Raw genomic sequence first — 24,564 nt, forward strand, 5'->3', positions numbered from 1 at the left:
TGTGCTTATACTGGAAAATAAAGGAATAACATACGAATTTTCATGACAAGTGTATAATTTGCTAATAAAACTTTCTACACTTTTACAGACTTTCTGACTTCTGTCATTCTTTTTTGACCATGAGCATCTGCACACCTGTGTGTTCCCTTCTCTTTTGGGATGGGATGCCTCAACAGCAAAAATACTGCTAATTAATCAAAAATTTTAACATTGGAAAACAAGTATGTCATAACTGATGTTCATAAGGTTAAAGACCTAAATTCAAAGCATGGCTACTCACATCACCTGTCAAAAATTAGCAAGAAATTCCTATGTAATTTTTTAATCCATTTATATACTATTTATATACTATTAAATATATACATTTATATACTATTAATATCCATTTAATCAATTTATATACTATTTTGAATTTTAAACTAAGAAAGGATAGTCAGATTCTTTGGAATTAAAATGTAAAATTAATGTAATTTAAAAAAAATGCAATTAGGATAACCTGCACTACAGCCTAATAGGCTATAATCACTCAAAATATTTTTTTTAAATGGAAAAAAAATTTCATTCATGCCTGGAACTGAGATAAAGCTAGGTCAAGATAAGATTTTCTTCTTGTAAAGAGAAGCTGTTATCAATTTATTTCTTTGCAGCTACAAAAGGATTACAAAATAAAGTAGATCTTGGATAGCAATGTATAGATCAAATCCTTCTCTCAATTAAGTTGCAGTCTGTAATAGCAACCAAAAAGCTATCTCCCATTTTATAAAAAAAAAATTGTTTACAAAATTTCAAAAAACCCAGAATTTCTTCAATTCGTGTTGCTACCAAACCATACCTGCAGGAAAGGCAGAGCAACAACAGAAACAATACTGTATGTTACATTAAAAAGTTGAAAAAATTTATTCTTAAGTTATGTATTCCAACAACATTGAAAAGACCGAATTTGGTAAAGAAGGTGTTGGGGAACCGTTGATTTCAGCTCCTATCGTTATTGCTCAAGTCCAAAACATCGTGTATTAATAGCATAACTAACTTTCTGGTGTCAGAATACAGTGGGAGTCCTTTGTTGCCTGTATTTTGAACTAGAAAACTATCCCAAAGCTTACAAGTAAAGTGAATTAATAATCAAATGCAAACTCATCGCAAAAGTGCTGTCAGAAAACAATAGTGACACAAAGATGCAAGAGCTCATCAGAGGTAAGCTGTCCCTCAGATTCTGCAAAAATGGAGTAGAAATTGAACTGATGTAGAATACTATGTTATTGAGGACTAAAACAAAGCAAAAGAAGAAAATCAAGAATAAAATAGCTTTGTGGTCTTCTACAAAAAAAAAAAAAAATTAATTACAACTGCATTCAGATGTGAACCTACCTAGAACCAACTTGGCCTTTCCAAAGAAGGGAAAACTACACTGTTCCCTCTTAGAGGCCCCAAATCCATGGATGAGTTGGAGTCTGATCTTGGGAATTTCCCACATCTAATTCTGCACCCATGTACTATTAGATTTTCTTCAAACTGTGAAATCACAGTTTCTATTTCCCATCAGAATTCTAAAGCTCAGAGAGCTACTAAGATTAGGATTACAAATACAGCAAGGGGATCAGCACTAGACAAAAAAGAAACAAATAAATTAATGTTGTTGTCATGCAGGCTAAAACATGATCCCTGTCTAGGGAGCAGGACCAGACTTAGTGACCTAGTAGATCCTTTCAAGTCCTGGATAAAAGTTAGCAGGAAAAAGAAGCTTCTTTTTCTGAAAGTGAGCTGGTAGACAGGAAAATAATTAGTTGCTGAGTGCCATGTTTTGACAGTGATTAGAAGCAAAACAAAGCAAAAAAATAAACATGTCCACATGAAGAGTAAGTTATCTTTGCTGCCAAAATTCTGAACCATGATGATATCAAAAGGGTGACAAAGAGCATGACCATCAGCTGAATGGGTGCAGAACAGCAACAGATAAAACAGTTTCACATAGCAGCTACCAACTTTCCCTGGTTTTATTTAAAATGTAGAGTTTATGTCAACTTTTATACTAATCTCTCTTGTGCTGTTCTTTCCCATTTCAGTCAGTTGCATGAATACTAGAGTTTCCTCCAATAGAATGGATGTAACAATACAACACTAATTCAGAAAATATGAATATTAGCATAAATGCCTAAAGCAATTCCCACATTTAAAAGTAAAACAATAAAATAAATCAGATGCGTAGTCTGGGCCTACAGGCTACAGACAAGTGACGCCATTTAAAGGCAGAACAACAAAAGTTCGATAAATCCAATCTCTGCAAGATCTAAAGCCTCAGACACAATACCCAGCTCCTTTTTAGTCTGGGCTCTGGAACTCTGTTTTAAACAAGTTAAAAAGAAAAAAAAAAAAAGAAAAAGGAAAAGGAAGCTAGAGATATTATCTGCAGCCTGAAGTCTAGGACAAACTTTCTAATTCTTGAGTGGTCCTCACTGTTGAGCATTAACAAACTATATGCCAAATTTGTTCCTGATTGTTTAACACAAACAAAAACAGTCAAAGAGATATTTAGTGAAAGGTAATGCAGAACACACGTTTGATGAGAACCCCAGAGCAAAAAATATGAAGATTACTTTTCCCTAGAACAGTATTTACTTAATGTATGGAATTTTCAATGATTCTCACTATCTATTTCTGATTTTGAGCATTTAGAAAAAATATCCCAAAGTTCTCACTGGTTAAGAAAAACTGCTGTACCTAACACAGTCACATGCAGGAAACCCCACTTTACAAAGACCCATTGCTCATACATGCGGCAGGAAAGAGGCAGAAACAACAAAATTCCAAATCAAACATTAAGAGACAGGATCAGGGCAGTAATAGAGTTACCTTCTTACCAGGCATTGTGACAAGTCTGTTCTGCAGATTCAAGCATTCCAAGTGTAAAATGGTCAATCACAGAAGAGGACCCATTATATCTTTCCCCTGTATATCCTTCTTATAGGTATAACAGAATAATATATGCTTACAGGTGGGTTTTATTGTGTTTGCTGTGGGTTTTAGTTAACCTTTTGTTTGCCTTGTTTTAAAGGTAATTTCAGAAGTAACTTCTGGATAGTAATGGCAATTGTGAGAGTGGAAACGGACTACTTCAAGTAGTGTGGTCACTTTGGTGTAATAGGAGATTAAAAATTTTTCCTTAATATCTACAAAAAAAAACCCCTAACCCCCAAAACCAACAAACACTCCCAGCTGTCTAACAATATATCCATACCGAAGGCATAAAATGATTTAACTGACCTCACAGAGCATCAATAACAAAGCATAATTTTCAGCATCTCTCCCATCCTAACCAGAACAAAAAAATACCCTCTAGAAATAAGCTAGTTTCTTTACCCACTGAAGATCTAAATCTAGATCTTTCCCTTTCAGATATAATTTTAAATGTAAGTTGTTGACATGTTATGCAAATAGGTGAAGTCAAGCAGCCAAGTCTGAAACTTTATGCTTGAGCATAGCAATGAAACATAATATTTACTTTTCATACATTTTCTCTATTACCCTGTTGTGTTATTTCATAAATAAAGCTTTTACCAATATGGATGAGAAACAATCCATGCTCTTTTGGGCTGTTTTAGCATTAAATAGCAGTGTTTGAAATCAACATTATAAAACTATTTCTGTAGAGGTAATCTTTTATTAAGAGATTATTACCCCAGTTAATATAATTTATGACATTAGGTGGAAAAATACTTAGATTGCGTAAATTCAATTAAAAACTATGTAAGTTAGATTAGCATTGTGTTCCTCAACAGGACGGTGAGCAATAGCAAAATGTCCCTTACTAAGAAACAAGACCTCTGACTCTAAGGACTGGAGTGGCATTTTACTTCCAGAAGTATTCCCTTTCCACATCTTATTTTTGTCACTTAAAATTCAAATATCCTGAAATCATAAACTAAACTTTTTCACTGGTGCATCTTTTATGCATCTAATGCTTTTGAAACCAAATGAAATTTTAGCAACCTACTATTTATATTTTTGGGTGGAAACAGTGTTTTAAATATTGATGTCAATAGATTCATAGTGGACTTTCTACATGAGAAAATCCTTAACATTTTTTTCATTTACATGATAGATTATAAGCACATGGTCTGTGATTGAAAAGTTCATTGCAGTTACTTCAATAATATTTTCCAAAAGTACAGTTAGAGGGTTACCAGTAAAGTTTCTAAAATGACTGTTCAAAAGTTAGGAAAGTAACCCATGCAAGTCAGCTCAGTCCATTCTATTATGCTGACTGATCTCAAAGTTTTCTGATTATGCACCATTTTTCCACCAAACCCATTCAATATACTCTGGCCAATATTTGACATACAAGTATATTCTTAATATTGAGAATCAATATGAGAATTATAATGAGACCATTTTCATGAGCCTTAATCATGAGACCATTTTCTTCATGCTTTACCAACTACTTGTGTTTTAAGTGCTGCAACAAGTGATATAAAGCAATTTTTACACAGCAATTGCTATAAAGCAATTTTTGATTAATTTAATAATAATTATGGACTGTGCTCATTCAACACAGACAACACGAGCTATGGAAGAGGTTCTATGAAAAAGACTACTCAGCCACACAATCAAAACTTGTACTATAACTACATGGCACAGCTAAACAAGACAGAAGAGTGAGTTTTACCCTCTGCTTGGATCAAACATCACAGGTTTGATGAGATTAACAATTTGGTTTAAAGGAACACCCAGATCAAAAACATCCCAGTCTCACAAAAAGTTTGAGTGAAATTGCTTTAGACAGAATAAGAGGTGACACAGAATCACAGCTAACATGCTCTATATTTTCAGCTGTCAGATCCCCTGTTATTCACTCCTTCCCCAGTTACTTTTCTTAATCTTCCTTTGCCTCCCTCTTCTTGGCTCCTGTTTTCCAAACTACCAGTAAAAAGTCAGAGAAAATCATCAGGATTATACCTGAAGCCCCTCTAAGCAACAGGAACAGACCTATAACCTGTAGAGCATCAAAATTCAAGACACCCTTTCTACAGCTAAAAATATATACGTAATAAAATTTCTCTATAATTCAAGTCTATGAAACTATGAGGACATGAGGAAAAACAGACCTTGTTTCCTTTCTTAACATTGGCAAAATGAAGGAGACACATACTGGGGGAAAACACCCTACCTAACAAAACTTGCAGTCTAAAGAGCTAAATTTTGGTAATGTTGTAACAGGGACTTCTAATGAAAGTCAGACCACTTTAATAGGTATTAATGGCAGCCCCACCATACAATATAGCCTATAAAGGAGTTTCTTTGAAGATTTAGTAGGCATTCTTATTGAGTGAGCTTGCACACATTTACGGCAGCTGAGAATTTGATATATATTTGCATTAACAGCACAAAATAAATCACAGTTTGTGCCATAGCACCAAATAAGAGGTGGTAAGAATAAAATCAGCTGCATTCACAAATAAATAATGCTTTATTCTTCCTCTTTCTTTAAAGTTCTGGAATGGATTTTAGTGGAGCCTAGTATTGAATAATACTAGGTGTAATGATTTTTTTAAAAAGTTTTAGAGATTTATATTGTATTACTTGATTATGATCATGCTGAGAAAAAATTTACAACCAATAGTTGGGTAGGGTGAAATGAACTCATTCATTAACAAAAAAACCCCAATCAACCCAGAGCAATAAGATTAATTTTACCACTTAAAAAGTGCTCACTATTCAGAAAAAAATTATATCATTCATATCCATACACATACACAACAAACATATGCATAGTCTCTGGCTTACACAATGAAAGCTCTGTGTGCAGGACAGCAGTGTACTTCAAAATCATTAATCTTTCACCCACTAAAATATCCCAAAACTATCAAATCTTTCTACAGATTAGCTAGAATTCTCCCTCCTGCCACGTGCAAAAATACATTTTTATTTCAGCTTGCAATAAAACCAGTTTTATTAAAATCATGTGTTTATACAGAGTACCAAATACCTTATACATTTGAAAGTTATCTGTACATTTTTTCATTACTACTATTTCCAGTGTAGCCAGTGCTTCACATCCAATCCATCTAAGCAATACATTCACTAACCAGACCCTGCCCATCAACACAAGGAATAAAAACAATTGCCAGACAAGAGCTTTTTGGGAAAGCAACAGAGTGAGAGTCCTGGTTCTGTTCTCTACAGTGTTTCTTCATAGTTCAACAGGTGACAAAACACATCTGCTTTGCATAACATGTCACTGTAAAAATCACTCCAGAAGCACCATTTGTAAGATCTTTATAACAACTGTTACTATCACAAAAGCCATGTAAAGTCAGTAACCATTTAAACAGCACTTGGTGCTCCCTGTAAAAAACATGTGGAATTACAGCTGTGCTTTCCCCAAATAACTATTTCTTCTCCTAAGCATGGATTGACTTCATTATCTAAGTGTTTGCTGCACTGTAGATTAAAAGAATTCCAAAATGATGTCCTGTATTCCAAGTTGCTGAGGGGAGTGTACGTGGAATATATTTGTGAAGTTGTTCTATTTCAATTGTCTTATGGCAGTACTCTGAAAAGCCCTAACTGTATTCTCACATATGACTTTGACATCTGCAATAAATGATAGCTCTAACCATAGTTCTAATGAAAGCCTGTTTATCTGTTTAGTGAATCTTTTCTCCCCAGATACTACAATTCAACAAGCCAGACTTCTCTATTAGGCAATTTCTGTCTATTTTTGAGAGCAGTACATTTGTTTGATTACTAGAGGAAAAGAAACAGAATTATCGTCTGTGAATTAAGGTGGCTCACAGAAGTGTTTGTCCTAGCTGACAGCAACTACTTTGATTGCCTTAAACTTCTGTGTGGAAATTTCTGTCAGGAAATCTTGTTCTTTTCAAAGAAGTTAAGAACAATCAGTCATTTTAATTTAATTTTTTTAAATTACTGACAACATACCTAGGTTTATGACATTGCAAGAAAAATAAATATTTAGTATTAAAATCCACATCTAATATTAATAATCACTGTTTTTAAGCTCTTTTTATGTTACAGAAGTAAACAGACATGATTTCCACTCTGTTGGGAGATTTTCATCACCAAATCTTATGCAACTTTCAGGGACACACAGCATCACTTTTGCATTCCTTTTTTTACTTAAACAACTATGATAGTAATTAAGCTAAGAATAACCATTAAAGATGGCTTTTTCTAGAAGGAGGAAAGAGGAGCAAAGGTCTTGCACTTTGGAGATTTACTGCAGGGAAGCAACATAACAATGGAGCCTTACATTTTCTCCCATCCCAGTTAGTACAGCCTAGTACAGCACAGTTTTATGTGCGTTTTCACTATCCTTTCCATCCATCCATTGGTTTTATCCAACACCTTAGGATAATCATCCTAACTACATTACCAGTCCTGTTGCCTACCACAGGCTGTCAGCGCAGTAAAGCACCTGGCCAAAATGTGTCTATGGGGACAAGATGTCCAGAACCAAGAGGTGGAGAATTAATAGATTATATTCAGATATAAGGTCTAGTTGTATCCCATGTGGAATGAAATCCTGTACAGCACTAACTTGCATGTCAAAAGTTGATGGAAAAATCTGCCTAGTTTTGAATTGAGTACAGGAGCATGAAACCAAGATAAAACAAGAACTTTAACTGCTTTTCAGGAGCCCACATAAGACCATCCCCCTCTCTGACTTAAAAGTTTTATTGAAAATTACTTAGCATACCACTGCAATTTGATTTTTACACAGATACCAAGAAGATTACAGCCAAATAGTCATGTAAACATTCAGATTTAATTCTTTTATGCTGGGATTTAAACTTCTACATTTTAAAGTATTCTTCCCATTTTTATTATATTGAACACCATTCTGTCTCAAGAAAGTGGTTTGATTAATGTTGGACTTTTCCCAGCTGTGCTTGTCATTTATTGTCTATATAAACTTCATATTCTTTATATACATAAACACAACACAAACCTAAAACTATTCTGATTGGTATAACACTAGGAATTAGACTCTGAAGCATAATTTTTCTCTGAAGTCATGGTACTTCATATGCAACTCATTATTTAATGTATAAAATTAATCAGAATAATAGATATATACTACTCCTTTCACATCTGCAGTCAATTTCAAAGCATCATATATGCACCTAATTATTTTAGTATTATTTTTCTTATAGTGGATAAAGCAAAGATATTTTTAAGAAAATACATACTTGAAAAGTAATTTATGTAAAGAAAACTTCAGCCGTTAACATGTACAACTTTGAAATACATCCTACATTCCCTCCTCCTCTTATTTTTGTATAGTGTGTATTTATATATGATAACAATTCCACACCAGACACAATTCATCTCAGCTGCATGCAAAAATCTGTCTTTATGTAAAAAACAGCCTACAAAAGATCTGAAATTGAATGAGTACTCACTTGTTTAGTCTTTCTTTTTGTAATGGTGTCCGAAATGGGTTTCTTCCTCTCTTTAACAGCTGTTTTAGAAAACAGTTCTTCAAACTCATGATAATCTATGGAAGGCTCTTCAATTTTTTCCCACACAAGTGAAGCACTAGAATCTCTAAAGTTAAGCAAAAGACCTATGTAGGGCAATGTCAAACTAAATAAGGTCATAAATGGAGGAATTAAAAAAATAAAATAGCAGCAATTTAAACGTTGTTTTCTAAATTCTACTAGCAGCATTTTGATAAAAGCTACTGTTGATTCTTCCTCATACTTCTGTGTTTTCTTCTTTTTTCATGTGTGATATGGTCAGGCTTATTTATATTCACCCACTCTACATACCTAGGAATAAAAATAGACTGTATATAGACTATAAAATGTACAGACATGGACAGGAAGGGAAGTAGAAATAGACAGTTATTTACTGACCACCCGTGTGACAGTGGCAAGAACTTGCAAAGAAAGAATAAACTCATAATTAAATAACAGCAGATGGGTTTTATAATTACTACTCAGAGATATAAGAAAAAAATTTGTAAGGAAACTTTTTTAGTGACCAGCAATGATGTTTTACAAAAGCCCCCAAAAACATCAACAACCAAATCATACCCAAGTAAGGGCTATCAGAATCACTTTATGCAAATAAATTGCAGATTGAATCTGAGTCTGCTGAGTGTACAAGGTGAAAAAAAGGTATTTCAAGGTCACTGAAAAAAGGAAAGAGGACAGAATGTGTTCAGCACAGATTAATCTAGAAGGAAGACACTACCAAAACTTGCAAGCTGCTCCAGAGAGAGACCAATGCTACTTCAAAATTTGAGGGGAATCAAAAATACAACATTTTGAAGAACATTTCACAGAACACTTGGTAGCACACCATCACCCCCGGATCTCTTATCCACATGTGATATGTAGCCCCAAAGGACACTGAAATCGCTACAGATCTTCCATGTGCAAATGACTTTGGCACACTTTAAAGAAAATGGGCACCCTATTTGCATATCCAACTACGCATAAAATCCTATTTGCACCCATGACCTACCTAGTAGGAAAGACTTTTGCTAATGATAGTCAATACTATCAAGACAGCCATAAAGCAAAACCACCACTCTACATAACTCTATGACTTACGTTTTACTGTGGAGCTGAATTCTTGTCCAGTAAAGAGGCTTCATTGGCCGAGTAGGCTCTATTACGTGTTTCCTGCTCCCTTTTTCCTGATTCATCCCCATTGCAAATAAACCAGATGGTAATGGAGGAGGAAGAAAACCACAGCCCTGTGGGACTGCTGGGTAGCTGCTGCCCTGGACTGGTGCTGGAAGGGGTGGTGGGGCTGGAGGAGGCATCCCCAACCCAGGCAAAGGAGGGGGTGGTGGAGGGACACCAGCACCAGGCAGAGGTGGTGGAGGGGGCACAGCTAGACCAGGCAGAGGTGGTGGAGGAGGTGGAGGAGGCACAGCCACACCAGGCAGAGGTGGTGGAGGAGGTGGAGGCGGCACAGCTACACCAGGCAGAGGTGGTGGAGGAGGTGGAGGGGGCACAGCTACACCAGGCAGAGGAGGTGGAGGGGGCACAGCTACACCAGGCAGAGGTGGTGGAGGGGGTGGAGGGGGCACAGCTACACCAGGCAGAGGTGGTGGAGGAGGTGGAGGGGGCACAGCTACACCAGGCAGAGGTGGTGGAGGAGGTGGAGGGGGCACAGCAGCACCAGGCAGAGGTGGCGGTGGAGGAGGAGGTGGTGGAATGCCCCCTCCAGGCAGAGGTGGAGGAGGTGGTGGCAGTCCTGCTCCAGGAAGCAGTGGTGGTGGGGGTGCAAATCCCAGGCTGGGCAGAGGAGGAGGTGGAGGAGGGACAGCAGCTCCAGGTAAAGGTGGTGGTGGTGGAGGGGGAGGTGGGATACCCCAACCAGGCAGAGCAGCTGGTACTCCTGCTCCAGGCAAAGGTTGTGGAGGGAATCCAGGACATGGAAGGAGAGGAGCTGGAGGCAGAGTTGTTATCTCCCCACTTGGAAAATGTGGAGGAGGAGGGAGAGGTGACATCATGGCACCTGGTAAAGAATGGTCCAGGTGTGTCAGTGCTGAGACAGCAGAAGCAGAGAGTCCTGAGCCAGGCAGAGGTGGTGGCAGTGGTAATCCGGCCACAGACATGGGAGTAACAAAGGAATGGCCATGTGTTCCAGGCAGGGGGGCAGCCTGTTCAGTCAGTGGCAGCGATGGGGGAATGCTACATGTGGGCTCTGGGGGCAAGGAAGGAGGATGTTCACTACAAGTTACATCTACAGTGCTTAGAGGCTGATGGGAAACTTTCGTTTCAGTCTCTCCTTCAAATGCAAGGGACAAATCAACTTTGGGTCCTGGAAGAGGTGACTGTGGTATACTCTGTACTGATTGGCTTGCATCCAGTGGCACTGAGATTAGCTTCGGTGACAGAATTAAGGAGATTTCAGAACAGAATGTGGGCTGTAGTTCTAGAGCTGGCAAATTCTGAGTAGGCCCTTCACTTTTGCCCCCTTCCAAGTGTGGTGGTGGGGGTGGCTGTGGCAGTGCACTGGCTGAAGGCATTTTATGTGTTAAATAATCCTCTGTTGGTGACGTTTGTACAGATCTCGCCTGTGACACAGTCCTGGTTGTGGTCTCCTCTTCATTCCTTTGAAGAGTCACACTGCTGAGTTCCCCAGAGTCTGCATGTGCATGCTCATTTTCCTGCTCCCTCCCAGCAGTCTGTACCTCTGCGGCAGGAAATTGTTTCTCTAGTTCTGCAATTTTTGTCCTCAGATCCTCAATAGTTTGCTCAAGTTGTTGGATGACACTGGCACGCTCCTCAGATTTCACCTCAAAAGCATCCTTTCAAAGAAAACAAATAATAAGCTCAAAAGAGGATAACATTCATCACCATATAAAAACTAAATTTAGATCAAGAATACTAGTATTCCAGAGGTTCAAAAATAAGCTAGTTATGTCAAGGCTTTAAAAAGTGAGAAATCATTTTGGCTAGCTACATTTTAAGTGGAAGAAGACAGTTTAAGAAAATCACTTACTTGTATATAACACTACCTTCGTCAGTACAAGCATATTTTAGACTGTGATTATACTTGTCAAAAGCAGAAATGAGTAGCAACCCCTCCCTCCCTGCAAATACCCTGCCTAAGAAAACAACCAACTGCTGAGCACAAGTACTGCAAGCATTTGCCTACATGTGGATATGAAGACATGGTGGTGGGAGGGCTCAGCATTACTTTAATTCTGTTAATTGAAAAAAAATGTTAAGTGTTTCTTTAAAGGGATGACCATGAGTAGCAGACTCAGCATAGTATTGACTGCTGCATTTCAATATTAACCTTAATGGTACAACACAGATCAGGAATGCAGAACACTACAAACACTATCTTTTGGAAAGCAGATACATCTCAAAACAGAACAACTATGCTTTTCTCCAGACAGCATGACTAGGAAAGAAAAGAAGCAAGGAGAAAAGGAAGGGAGAACTTTCATCCTACTTCAAATGGACAACTCCTCTGCCAAGTGACAGACTGTGATAAGAAATGTGTAACATGTCAAATACAGAATAACCATTCCAAGCACGAATCTTTCCTATCTCTTTCACTAAAGCATCTGATTCTGCTTGCTGTAGACCAAGTAGAGGAACGATTAACTTTAAAGGCACATTAATTCCTACAATTTTAAAGAAATAACTGTAATAAACTGTACTAAATTTAATGGTTATGTCCTTTCATCCAAACCTGCTAGTAGAAATAATCTTGTCTAAAAATAGCCATTTGTGCTTATTCAGGATTGATGAAAATATAGACTTGATCTTATAACAAAAATATCTTCTAATAAAAATAATTTTCTACTGCATACATTTAATATTTAGTGCTTTTGTTTTTTCTCTCAATTTAAAATATTATCTAGCACTTCAAGTATTTATTTGAATTAAGATGGTCATGCAACATGACCATCTTAATTCAAATAAATACTTGAAGGATGGTTGCACAAGTGGCTACAGCAAAACTTAAGTGACTTTTTATTTCCTTTTACCAAATCATATGCATCTCAGATGAGACCATAGGCTTGCTTAATAGGAAATATTTAAAATATTCAAATTATAGGCTTTGTAAAGAAGCCTACAAATAAACATACAATACTTGATATATCAATTGCCTTGATTCATTTCAGGAAAACATTTTCCTCATCTTTTGACACATGAAACTATTAAAAGCAATTTTTTCTTCCTGGAAAAGAAAGTTATAATTCCAGCTGGGGATTATTAGTAAAATATAATGTTCAATAATCCTTAAAAACTGTTTCTGCAGAGAATCTGTTTTCAGACTTAAAATTTCAATTTCTTATTTTAGAATTTCTCAGTTGTCCTAAAGCAATCCCAGAAGTAAAGCAGCAACAACATTTAAACCAATTATTGTTTGATTTTGAAGTACCGTTACCAAAAAGCTTACAATCTCTTAGATTGTTTGAACTTTCTGGAACAGCAGTTTGAACAAAAGGTTGTGTATTACAACTAGGTCTCCCCACCACAGGTTGACAAAAAATGTAAAACAGAGAAAGGAACATGAAGGAATGAATAGTGAAGGAATTAACACAGACATAATAACAAACAGTATAATAAGAAGGAAAAAAGGCTGATAAAGGCATTCCCATTGCAATTACTTATGGTGCTTCAGTCCATCCAGTTTCCTTTAATAAGTCAATACTTCATAGGAGCAATAGTTTTTTCAAAGAATTTCTTAATAAAGGAGAAATACAATATTGTTTATCCCTTTGTTTCATCTACTCTTATCCCCCTACCAGTCACCTGCAGATACAATAAGCCTATGAGTTCTTCAAAAGGCAACACTATCAAAGGAAATGTGTTTCTAGGCCACACACCAGTTTTCAGCTGAGATCAAATCCAGTTTCCCCAGACTGTAATTCTCCTAAGCTCCCATTTTATACTGTAAGAACACTCCACAAGGATTTTATAAGAGACACAGTAAATTCATTTCTGCCATAAACAAACTGCAGCCAACAGGATTAGGCACAATATTCAATGGCTCTGAAGAGATTTGTCTTAAAAATGGCTGATCTCAGAACAGTTCACTGTTTTAAACACTCTTTTACTCAGGAGATTAGATTCAACTTTTACCAAGAAAAAGTAATTCTTGAATACTGTAATTCTACGTTAGCTGCAGGAAAAACCCAGAATCCACTCTTCTACAAGACAATTTACCCTGCAGATAATAAAATTTCTTTCAAGAGAAGAACTATTTTATAAAGTTGTTTTTTTTTTTTTAAATAAGCAATGCAATGAGATGAATTAGTAATTCAGACAAGAAATGAAAATGCCCTGATGAACTAAAGGGGCTGTTTAGCCATGCCCTAAGAAGCAGCATTTCTGCTATCCTTGAGATACAGCATTTCAAACAAGCTGTCGATTTCCTATCATGTTATACCTAACAATCACCAACATATCCAGGTTTTCATAGAAACAGCATTAATATGAACAAACAAGACTGATGTGAATGAAGAGATATTTATCCAGAGGATATGATGTACTTAAATTTATTTGGTCTAAAAAAAAAGGAAACCAAAGGCAAAACAAACACAACCTCAGTATTTATGTGTTTCAGTAATTATTGCCCTTAGAGCAGTTTAATTAGATTTTTGCTTTTGTCCTAGTTTAAAGTTGACCGCTAGATTTCAAAGGGCTTATCAAGCAAGAAGGAAATCAAGACTATATAAATCCAATCAGAAATGAAAATTCTACTATTTCCTTAGAGAATAAGCAAGAGAATACTTAATTTTTCATACATGTAAAAGATGGTCAAAAGCTGTTGACAAGGATCAGAAGACTGAGATTAAAAAACCCACAGACACATAATGAAAAGAAGCTTCATTTTCAATCCAGGGGACAATTCCACAGCAGAAACCTACGGGGTTTAAAAGAGATATGAGGAAACTCTGTCTTGCTTAGAGTTCTTACCCAGGACCCAGGTACTGTGGAACAGTCTTCTTTCTGTAAAGAAAGAAAGAAAGGTGGAAGCTTAACCCTTGCTTTATCCAGTTGGCTTGAGTATGAAAGAGTGAGCAGGAAAAAACAGTTCAGAGGTGTGTGGCTATAGAGCAGTGCCCAGCATGTCTCAAACAGGCTGTACATGTTCCATGTGCAATGAGTTGGATGCTCAGTCTGGGACAGATCTCTTTGGGCTGCACCGACAGGATTATGTGTACATGGATCTGGAAATGTTTGCTTTGCTGGCTAAAGGTTGTACGCTTAGATCTGCACATGTACATTGCATAGAATTCATTCCAATCTTGTCATGTTTTCCACATGTGCATTTCAGATGTACAGCATAAAGCTGATCTATATAGATAGAACATATCCAAGATCTTCAAACATGTAAAAGAACAGAGTGCAGCTACCTCCTTCTATGGAGTTGACAAGCTAGTTTGTCAGGTGAGTGACTGAAACCTATAGACCCTTCTATAACTAAATCTCCAGGCAGGAAAAAAACCCACATCTTTAAAAGTTAGCCATAGGCTATGCATATATAGACATGCATATATGCGTGTCTCTTTAATATACTTGTCTATATCTTTCTAACTCAGCTTTCACTCACTTATATGCTTTATGAACAGTCATAAAGTATCTTTTTAAAATAAACATAATGACAGTTCTTGTCGGTTATTTTGGCATATTTGAAAAATAGAGGCATATTATAGCTTAGTTTTAGAAGCTAATACCTTATACTAGTACAAGTCAAAAAGTTGCATCAGCAGTTTGATAATTTTCAGCAATTTGTCACTTAGAGTCATGAAATTTCCTCTCTGGATGGAATTTATATTTAGATGATAAGATTATATTTGCTTTGATTTCTCTTTTTTTTTTTTTTTTTTTTTTTTTTTGCAAAAAACCTTGACTTTTTAGTTTCTCTACATCACAATTCACTAATCGGTGTCTATGCTGCTACCTAGTTCCAAGAACACACAGGAAATAGAGGCATACAGTTAAACAGAATTAAGACGGCAAAATAAGGCCCATCAGGTCTTCTAGTAAGTGTGCCTGGGAGCACTTGGTGGCACCAGTAATGCTGCACAGGAACTTGGAAGGATGCTCTTTCCAACTGCTCTGTTAATAAATGCTGCTTTTCTACGCGAAGTGAAACATTTTTGAACGCGCACGCTCACCGAATGGCACAAAGCAGAGCCACAGTAAGAATTTAATTCAGTCAGAGAAATGTGATCTCTAATCAGGTTTCTCTCTTTAAAGCTGTCTCATTTTCAAAGCTACTTCTTGCAACTGCAGATCAACCTTAAGAAAAGGAGACACAACATTTAACAGGCATTTTTAGTGCTACAGTCATTGATTGGTACATGAGAAGTACTGGTGGAGACTTGATTTGCATTCAAACAAAATAGCACCCATCTAATTAATTCTAACATTTCACTTAATCTCAAGGCCCATTGCAGCATTTTATTTTTACAGCAGTAGAAACTGAGTCAAAAGTTGGCAAACTTGCCAATAGCATAAGGGAGAATTACTGAAGGAGTAGAATTAGTATGGGATACTAGTTTCTTCCTCAGACTATCTGATTAAACCTTTTTGAAGCTTTTACTATTCTGAGGTTGCACAAGGGGTACACTTTTTCACAGTAGTCCATCTTTCTTCCTACAACTGCAAGGAAGTGATGCAGAGGTCCCCAGTATAGCAATGAATAAGCAAGCCCTGAAACAAAACCAGGGTTGTGCATTGCCCTGTCTGAAGTCATAAAACTTATTTGGCAAGTGTGAGCTACTCTCCCACCCTGTGACATATTGCAACAGATGGATTACACCAGCCTGCACAAGGCTGGCAATGGATTAGCTAGCTCTTCCTGTCCTCAAGAGCTGGGACATATCTAATCAATCTAGTGGTTTTGTCACACCTATTGTGGGTGACAAAAAAACCCCAAACCATTGCATACAGAGATCAATAATTATTGAATTTTAAATAGTTCAAATAAACTAACACAGAATCAACAGGGAACATACACCTTTGAAGAAAGATGCATGCATTGCAAATGCTGACTTGGAAAGCTAGAATTTAGAGGAAAAATGAGCTTAGTTTCTTGAAGTTTCTGCTCCTGAGCAGTTTGAATTCCTTATCCCTGAGATAACCATATTTCAGAGGATAAGATCTCAGTTCTTTACATTACCCATTTAAATAAATAATCAATTTCAGATACATCAAAGATTGGAAGAGTTTTCTCTCTTTAAGGTGTAACTCTTAACTTAGTTGGAAAATAACCTTAGGTTATCCCCAGGTTTTACTATAATCGAAACCTCAAAAGAATTTTCATAGACTACAGACAAGACAAGGTAAAATAAAATCTCACAGAACCACCGACCACCCAAGGAGATGCATAGGAGTCAAGTTTAATTTCTGTAGTATTACACAGTATTACTTTAAACCTTCACAAATAACACTTGTGGAAGCTTAGCCCTCACTATATCCTGGTAGCTTGAGTATGAAAGAGTGAGCAGGAAAAAAATACAGTGAGAGGTGTATGGCTATAGAAGAGTTTCCAGCATTTCTCAAACAGGCTGTGCATGTCCACATGCAAGGAGCAATGTTCTGACTATCCAGGCTGAAAAACCACCCAAAAAGTCCCTCTCAAATTTTGAATGTTTCCATCTTGGCCTAGATGAAATTTCATTATTAGCGAGGCAGGAAACAATACAGAAATAAATAAGACTTAAAAAGGGGTTTACTATCCACATAGCTCAATTTAGCTCAGAAATTCATTTAACTATCACTCTATCACTCATCCAACATAGAACAAGCATGTAAATGAGACTGGGTTCTGAAAGAAAAGCTGAACTTTATTAATTTCAATATAACATTATGTTACCTGTTTTTGGTGTCTTTTAATTGTTGTGCTGTGGATTGCAAAGAGACTGCTAGTTCAGATGAAAATATAACTAGAATCTAGCCACTTAAGTCAACAGTCTATAAGCAAGAGGTACCTTAAAAGTCACAGATTTCCTTAAAAGTTGGGATAGAAACTGTCTGGATTTATTTTCTCCTCTATATTAGATTGCTTACTGAAATGCCTAACACATGATTAATTGCTTCCTTTCTTCTGTCACCTGTGTTTTTTCTAAAGTATTTCAACAATGGTACTAAAGTGTTTGGTTAGTTTTCCTGTGTGTCCAGGCCAAGGCAACAATTCATCTCATTATGTTAAAACAAAATCTGGCATACCTTGAACATTACTGCATTGACATATTAGAGAAAGGTATTGAACACTTTCACCCCAGACCTCTCCCTTATTTTCAATTCCACTTGAATTGTCCAGCAACCTGGAAAGCAGTCACTGTGCAAACTAATTATATTATTTTCATGCTCTTTATATGTAACAATTGTAAGGTTTTATGCTAGAAATAACAATATAGATACTTTGAGTCAAAATGTGAACATTATTGGTTTAAATTTGAAGGGCTTGGAATGCCTTTAAGCTCTAGTAGGGGAGATCAAGAAAGGTAATGATTTTTCAGATGAGCTTTGCCACATCCTGATAAGCAACTGTCCAGACTATGATACTTCTACACAGTACTTGCCCTTTTCATCTAGAGTTCAGCCAGACCACAAAATGGGACGTTCACATGTTGCTTTTGTCTTGGGCTTCCAACAGGGAGTAAGCAGCAAAAAATATCCACAGTAAGAATAAATCTTTGTAGATACACTGAAGCATGAGCCTACTACTCACAACAAAAAGGTTTAGAGAAATGGAAAGAGAGCCTCCACATATGTATCCGTGAACATACTGAAGGCAGGGGCCTGAAAGTCACTCATCTTCTTTAACTCTTTAAAAGCGTGAAAGCTATATTAGAAACAAAGCTGTATCACTTTGAGTAAAAGAACCTTTAAAAAAGTCAATCAAAATAAAGTAATCAAAAATGAGCTTGAACTATTGAGAAGTTAATTAAAATATTTCTGGTATCATGAACATTAAAAAACCCCAATTTAAATATTTAGAAAAAGTTGAATAATCATAATGAGCAATTACACATTTAGGAATATGCAAGTTAGTTTTTATGAATAGTTTTGGGCTTGCTCTCTAAAGAATAAATACAAAGAAAAACAGGTACTCAAAATACAGAAAAGGAAATAAAAAGTGTTTTTACTGCTTTTACTTCTAGTAACTTAAGATGGAAAATGTAATAACTTTTGATCTAAATGTAAGTAGAAGATAAACTGATTACTCTGTCTTGTATCCAGAGTAGAAATTATTCTCAGCCTTACTTTTAAGTTCTCATTTAGGTTTGGCAGTATATAATTGTTTGCTTGGTTTTCTTTCCTTTTTTTTTTTTTTTTTTTTTTTAATTATTTAGAGCATTTTTAAGCTAAATGAATACTTATTTTTACTAAGAAAAGCATTTCTTATCTCCCTTCTACATAGAGGGTCCTGTATAAAATCTCAGGATTTACACCACTAAAAGGTAGCACTTGATATTTAATGCCAAGAGAAATATAAGAAGAACTTGAAACAGTTTTCACTTTTATGTGGAGGAGATCTCTCAAATAGTTTAAGTCCATGTGCCAAATGAAATGTCCTGCTAGGAATGTTACAAGTTTTCTTTTCATATACTGACTGATATGTACACACACACACACAGACTTACACACATATACTTTTTCAAACTGCTTTCCTGTATTTCATGTAATTTCTTCAATTATTCTCTTCAATTTCTGTGGAATTCTTTTTTAAAAAATCTTGAGAGTAAATAGTATAGTGCCAAAAACATTCTACATAATCCAAGTGTAGGATGTTACCATTGAACAAACAAAATCTCTGTTTTCACTCCAAAAGATGAGAGAAATTTCATAAGTAAGTAATGGAACTTACAGTACAAGTAATATTTTAGTATAAAAGGAGTTTATAGATTTCCATCTGAAATAGGATTTCTCGTTTAAAGAATTTAAGAGAAAATTGTATTTTAATAATTAATGAACACAGCTTATACATTTTGCTCTAACCACGATTCTATAGATGACATAAGCACTACCTCAAATTTATCTATTTTCATAAACAAGAACGGTGAGGAGTCAGAGGAGAAGAGTAAACAATTGAATTTTCAATAAATATATAGCTATCATGCATTTGCATTGACTGCTTCCTAAGGGAAGTTACAGTACTCTGTTATTATTTTACAAGAAACTCACTGTATAAGGCAAGAGAAGAAATGCATTAATGCCTGGAATAAAACACAGACAGAAAAGCGATAATTCTTTCTATATAATCCCTATCCCACAATTGTCCTTTTTCAAGAGGTGAAAGTATCTCACATTACAGTCCAGGGTTTAAAGCATTGCCAAACAACTCTTGTTAAAATAAATTATTTTCTCAGTTTTACTCTCATTCTCATTTTCCTCTCAATTATTGCCCAAACCCTAACAATGGTACTGCATGTCCAAGAATTTTTACCTAAAATGACAAAAAAACCCATCTTTGTTTAAGTATAAAGCATAGTCAAAACCAAAAAAGAAGAATGCTCATTATGGTAAAAGGATGCAAAATCTACATTATTACTATTGCTGTTACTATTATTAATATGTATTCTCATAAAATCTGATGAAGAAGCTGTGAAATGAGATTAATTACATTAACTTGACCCACATTTTCTGAAGAATTTTAATCAATATTGAGAGGACTTGAATTAGGAAAATCTCCCAGGAAATACAGGTTTTTAGAGCACACGTTTTCATCTCTTTTAGCTGTTATCAAAACATTGCATGAGAAACAGAGCAAGACTTGCCATTTTACCACAGACTAGGCAAAGCAGGAAATACATACCACCATTACCTCATACCCATACTCAGAGATGAGCAAAGTCCTGAGAAAAACCACCAAACATCAAAGCTAAACTTGCTTGGAGAAGGGCGTTAGTGGAAAAGAGTTTGTACATCATCGTGACCTCCTAACATCCACTCAACACTGAACTGTGCTGATTTTTATGTGTTTCAGATCTATGATATATGGTTGTCTCAATAAAAGTGGAAAAAGAGAATAAAGAATCTTTGAAACTAAAATGAGCATAGAAGTAAAACATCTTGACATTAACATTAAGAATACAGATTAGAGAAAACAAATTTTAGTCTCGCCATGACTAGGAAGAAGAGTGCAAAAATGGGTTATTGCAACTCCACTGAAAATAATAAAATGCATTGTTTCTTTTAAAAAGGCAAACACTGCCTTCAAGCAAAATAACAGAAGTCAATCCAAGTATTGTGAAGTCTGGATATAATACAAAACACTAATATTTGTTCTGAGAATTAACTGCTTACATTTTTCTACCACACAGGCATGACATTCTATACTCCTGTTTTTTCATTTAAATATGTAGTCTGTGATTTATATTCTATGTATTTGTCAATTAATTACGTTTGATGCAATTTTTTTCCTTTTTTTTTTTTTAACTTCTGCCTCATCAGACCTAGATAGAAAATGGGTTCATGATTGTGGTTGATGAAACAAATTTCATCTTCAACAGAATATTGATCTCTTTATTTAAATGATAGTAATTTATTGATATTTTTTTAATTATCACTTCAAAGATAGTCATCCAGAAGTCCAGTAGACCAAACCAAATGTTTTCATTTCACTGGTTTAAAAAAAACCAACTAGCTAATCAAAACAACAGTGACAGAGCAGTGCTTTCTAAATATTTAGTGGTTTGAGGGGTTGGGAAAGTAGAGGATCTGCTTTGAGAGAAGTTCAGATTGCTAAATCTTGGTTAGATTAAATGGAGCAAGTGTATGTACATTCCAAAGGCTAACTTATTAATTAGCAGAAAGCCACTCCTTTGACTGGGAGCAAAAAAAAACCCAAACCAAACCAAAAAACAAACCCAAAAAAAACCCCAAAAAACAAACAAAAAAACCCCATAACCCCCCCGCCCCCCCCCCAAAAAAAACCCAACCAAATTTAAATTCCCACTGTGGGGTGTCTGCAGGGCTTTCTGGGAATGACTTGCAAGTGCCTTGCAATCCATTCAAAAATACTTAACTGCCATCTAGTGGCGCAGTAGGCAGACTTCTTTAGGATGTTCTTGAGACTCTCTAAATAAGTACTTCTTCCCTCGTTTCTGATATTTCTATTTGTCTTCTCGTCCTTCTTTCATGGCCAAAGAAACCCCAACAGTATCAGATGACAGTACTTAATTACAAACTGTCAGACGACAGTATTTAATTACAAACTGGCAGCACAGATTGGAATGGACAGTCTCTGTTTAAGCTATAATAAGGTCTCAACTCAGACACTCTCACTTCATATGTCAAAAAGCTTAGTTGATTTACCTACTACAGTTTTAGGAAATAAAACATCTATTTGTGCTTTTAAGGATTTCTGAAAATAAATCAAAAAATAAACTTGAATAAGGCAGCATGTTTGAACTGAAAAGTACCTTCCAATATTAAGAATCTAAGAATTCAATTAATAAAACTTGAAACTTCTGCATAAAAATTATGTTTCATAAAATATTATGTTTCAACATAAAATACTTGATTTGCATGTAACTTGTCCTGGAGTTCGATACGGTTAAATTCCTCTTTACTGTCTTTAGCAAAACATTCTACGTTTCAGCAGTTCCTATGACCCTGGCAGTAAATTCTCCTACCAGGTTTTTATCACCTTGTTTCCTACAAACTTTGTTACCTTTCTGCATGTTTCTGATAAAAACATCATTTACTCTAAATGCTAGCAAGAAAACACCACTATCTACATATGCGTTCCAAAATTCAACCACTTAAAGCTAAGCTACAGAATTCTAACATTGGATCTACAATTAGAATATAAGTTCCTCCACATCATGTATTACAAATCTGGGTTTACATTTTGCAAGATAAAAGACCCCAGAGAAATACCACTGACTTCTTTAAACTTTTTTTTTTTTCTGAATTTTGGTATGCTGGCATGATTTTGCAGAAAGTTTACATTGGTACTGTTCTTAAAAGGAGATATACACTTCTATTCATTATCACTTGATTCAAATGAAAACATCCAAAACTATTATCTTCTGTCATAATCCTTTATTTCCTCAATGAGATAACTGTATATTATAGATCCTTTGAATATGTCATACATTTTTTTGGTTGGATTTTTTTTACTCAAGTATGCAATTTATTTTTCCCTGCTGAAATCTAAGACTCTGGCAGTCATCTTTATAGAAAAATAATTGTTTTAGAGTAACTATTCATTGCTTCCTCAAGACTTCCCTTCCCCCTTACAAAAAGTAACCTGTCAAAAAGCAAAAGGATGGGAGGGGAATGACACTTCTTCGCAGTTTTTTTCTTAATAAATATCTTAAGAAAGAACGTGCAGAATCAGATGGTGTTAGAAGTGCTACAGCCACAGAGCTGTTTGTGAGCCAAAGAAGAAGAGTTCCCAATTTTCCTCAGGTTCCTGTTGAAGCCAGTGGTTCACTACTCTTGTCTATAGTTGGTCTATGTGCTGTAACACCAAAACCAAACAGGTTTTATACCAGACTGCAAGTGTCATAACAGTCTAAAGCAGGTTTATAAAATCTCACATTTTAAAAAATTCTTTAGTTTCAGATTAATTTCAGAATAATCTTTCATCTACCTTCTTTGTCTTGCCTTCACCTATAAAGAATAATCTCTGAAATTTCTTTTAAGAGAGAGCTTTAGGTAGCATGCATGTTTCTGAGACAAATTCTAGTGGTGACATTTTATAAAAATGAAAAGTAAATTCCAGTCCCACCAACGTTTTATACTTTTTAAACAGACTGATTATGTATTTATCTTAAAGGATTTCAGAACCTTTTTTCTTGTATTACAAAGTGTCAAAATTGGAACATTTCCAATATCCTAAGCTATTACCCTAAGGAATTATAATAAGTCATAGCCAAAAACTAGCTTAAGAAGAAAGGTCCCTACTGAAAGATGAGTCATCAGTAAAATGAGGTGGTTAGGAATATTCTAAAGATGCACTCCATGAGTCTGTTTTTATAAAGCAGAAAGTATCTTCAAGATGGCAAAACTTGGCTTGCAATTTATTTTTTAAGTTTAGCATTGTTTCCCTATGATATTGCTGGAAAGTATACCAATAGAGTATGCAGTAGAAACCCATCTTCAGCACCTCAGAACTGCCAAAATTTTGTCTGGCTTTTAGTACCAGTGGAAATACTTGGAATTCCAAAAAAGGCATATAATTTTGACTGAGGATTTATTTGTTGGGTAAAATGTGGTGAACCAAACCAAACTAAGACAGAAATATTATGAGCATAAGAATTTTTTGATGATAAGCTTTTCTGATGTAAATATAGTTTAAATAGTCAGTGTAAACTATCTTATAACCAATCTACTAGAGACTGCAACAGTCTAGCAAAACCTCCTCTCCTGAGGTGGGATTATAAGGACCAGGCATAAAGTGGCATGAAGTATTCATTACATCTGGATGCTGACAAGTAAATAAATGTAATAACGACTTAGTTTTTAAAATTGTGTGGTCCACAGAAAAGACTCTCATCACAAATGATCAAACACAGAAGTTTAAAATAATTTTATAATATGGTGTATAAGAAAATGCTTTTAAGTGCCTTTCAGACAACTTAATGTTTCTGGCTCTGTGATGTCCCACTACTAACCAAAGCCTAGTTTACATGTACTCATTTTACAATTATTCTTTTTTTCTTAATCTTTTTGATAAGAATCTATTTTAACCTACCATGTAAACAAAATCAAGCTACTCTGAAAAGTGAGTTAAAATGTAATGAAAATTGCGAGGACAGTACAAGAGATCAGGGGTACAAACAGAACAGAAATTGGCTCTTCCTCAAAGCATGGCTGTTAAATTTGAAGATCAGGTTTGAAGCTGGAGTTTCTAAATTAGGCCACTCAATTTTTCTCTTCTTCTTTCTCTAAAGGAGTTAAGCCTAACAAACTGTTCTCTGTTCATACTGGGAAGACTAAGCAGACATTGCTGCTATTTGGCATTTCAAAAGCAGGACTTGAAATGGCTGCCAATTTTTCTTACTTTTCCACCACTTAACAATTCCTGTATTAAAAGCAAGCACACCCCCACATCCTTATTTTTATGTAGCTGTAATTTAGAAAAACT

At 35.6% G+C, this 24,564-nt stretch overlaps 1 protein-coding gene across 2 annotated transcripts in view; it reads right to left on the reverse strand.

Annotated features, from left to right (window-relative positions):
- FMN2 (formin 2) overlaps positions 1-24,564 on the reverse strand; it is a 158,814-nt gene that overhangs the window by 98,174 nt on the left and 36,076 nt on the right. Inside the window, exons 5-7 of one of the 2 annotated variants that reach the window (XM_030268218.4) lie at positions 14,427-14,459; positions 9,582-11,293; positions 8,424-8,568 (exon numbers count right to left, since the gene is read on the reverse strand). In XM_030268218.4, the coding sequence (XP_030124078.4) occupies positions 8,424-8,568; positions 9,582-11,293; positions 14,427-14,459 (1,890 nt within the window). The remainder of the gene's footprint in view (positions 1-8,423; positions 8,569-9,581; positions 11,294-14,426; positions 14,460-24,564) is intronic. The other variant, XM_030268221.4, reaches the window with a different exon arrangement.

The sequence above is a fragment of the Taeniopygia guttata genome, chromosome 3 (genome assembly GCF_048771995.1).
Source record: "Taeniopygia guttata chromosome 3, bTaeGut7.mat, whole genome shotgun sequence".
Taxonomy (NCBI): domain Eukaryota; kingdom Metazoa; phylum Chordata; class Aves; order Passeriformes; family Estrildidae; genus Taeniopygia; species Taeniopygia guttata.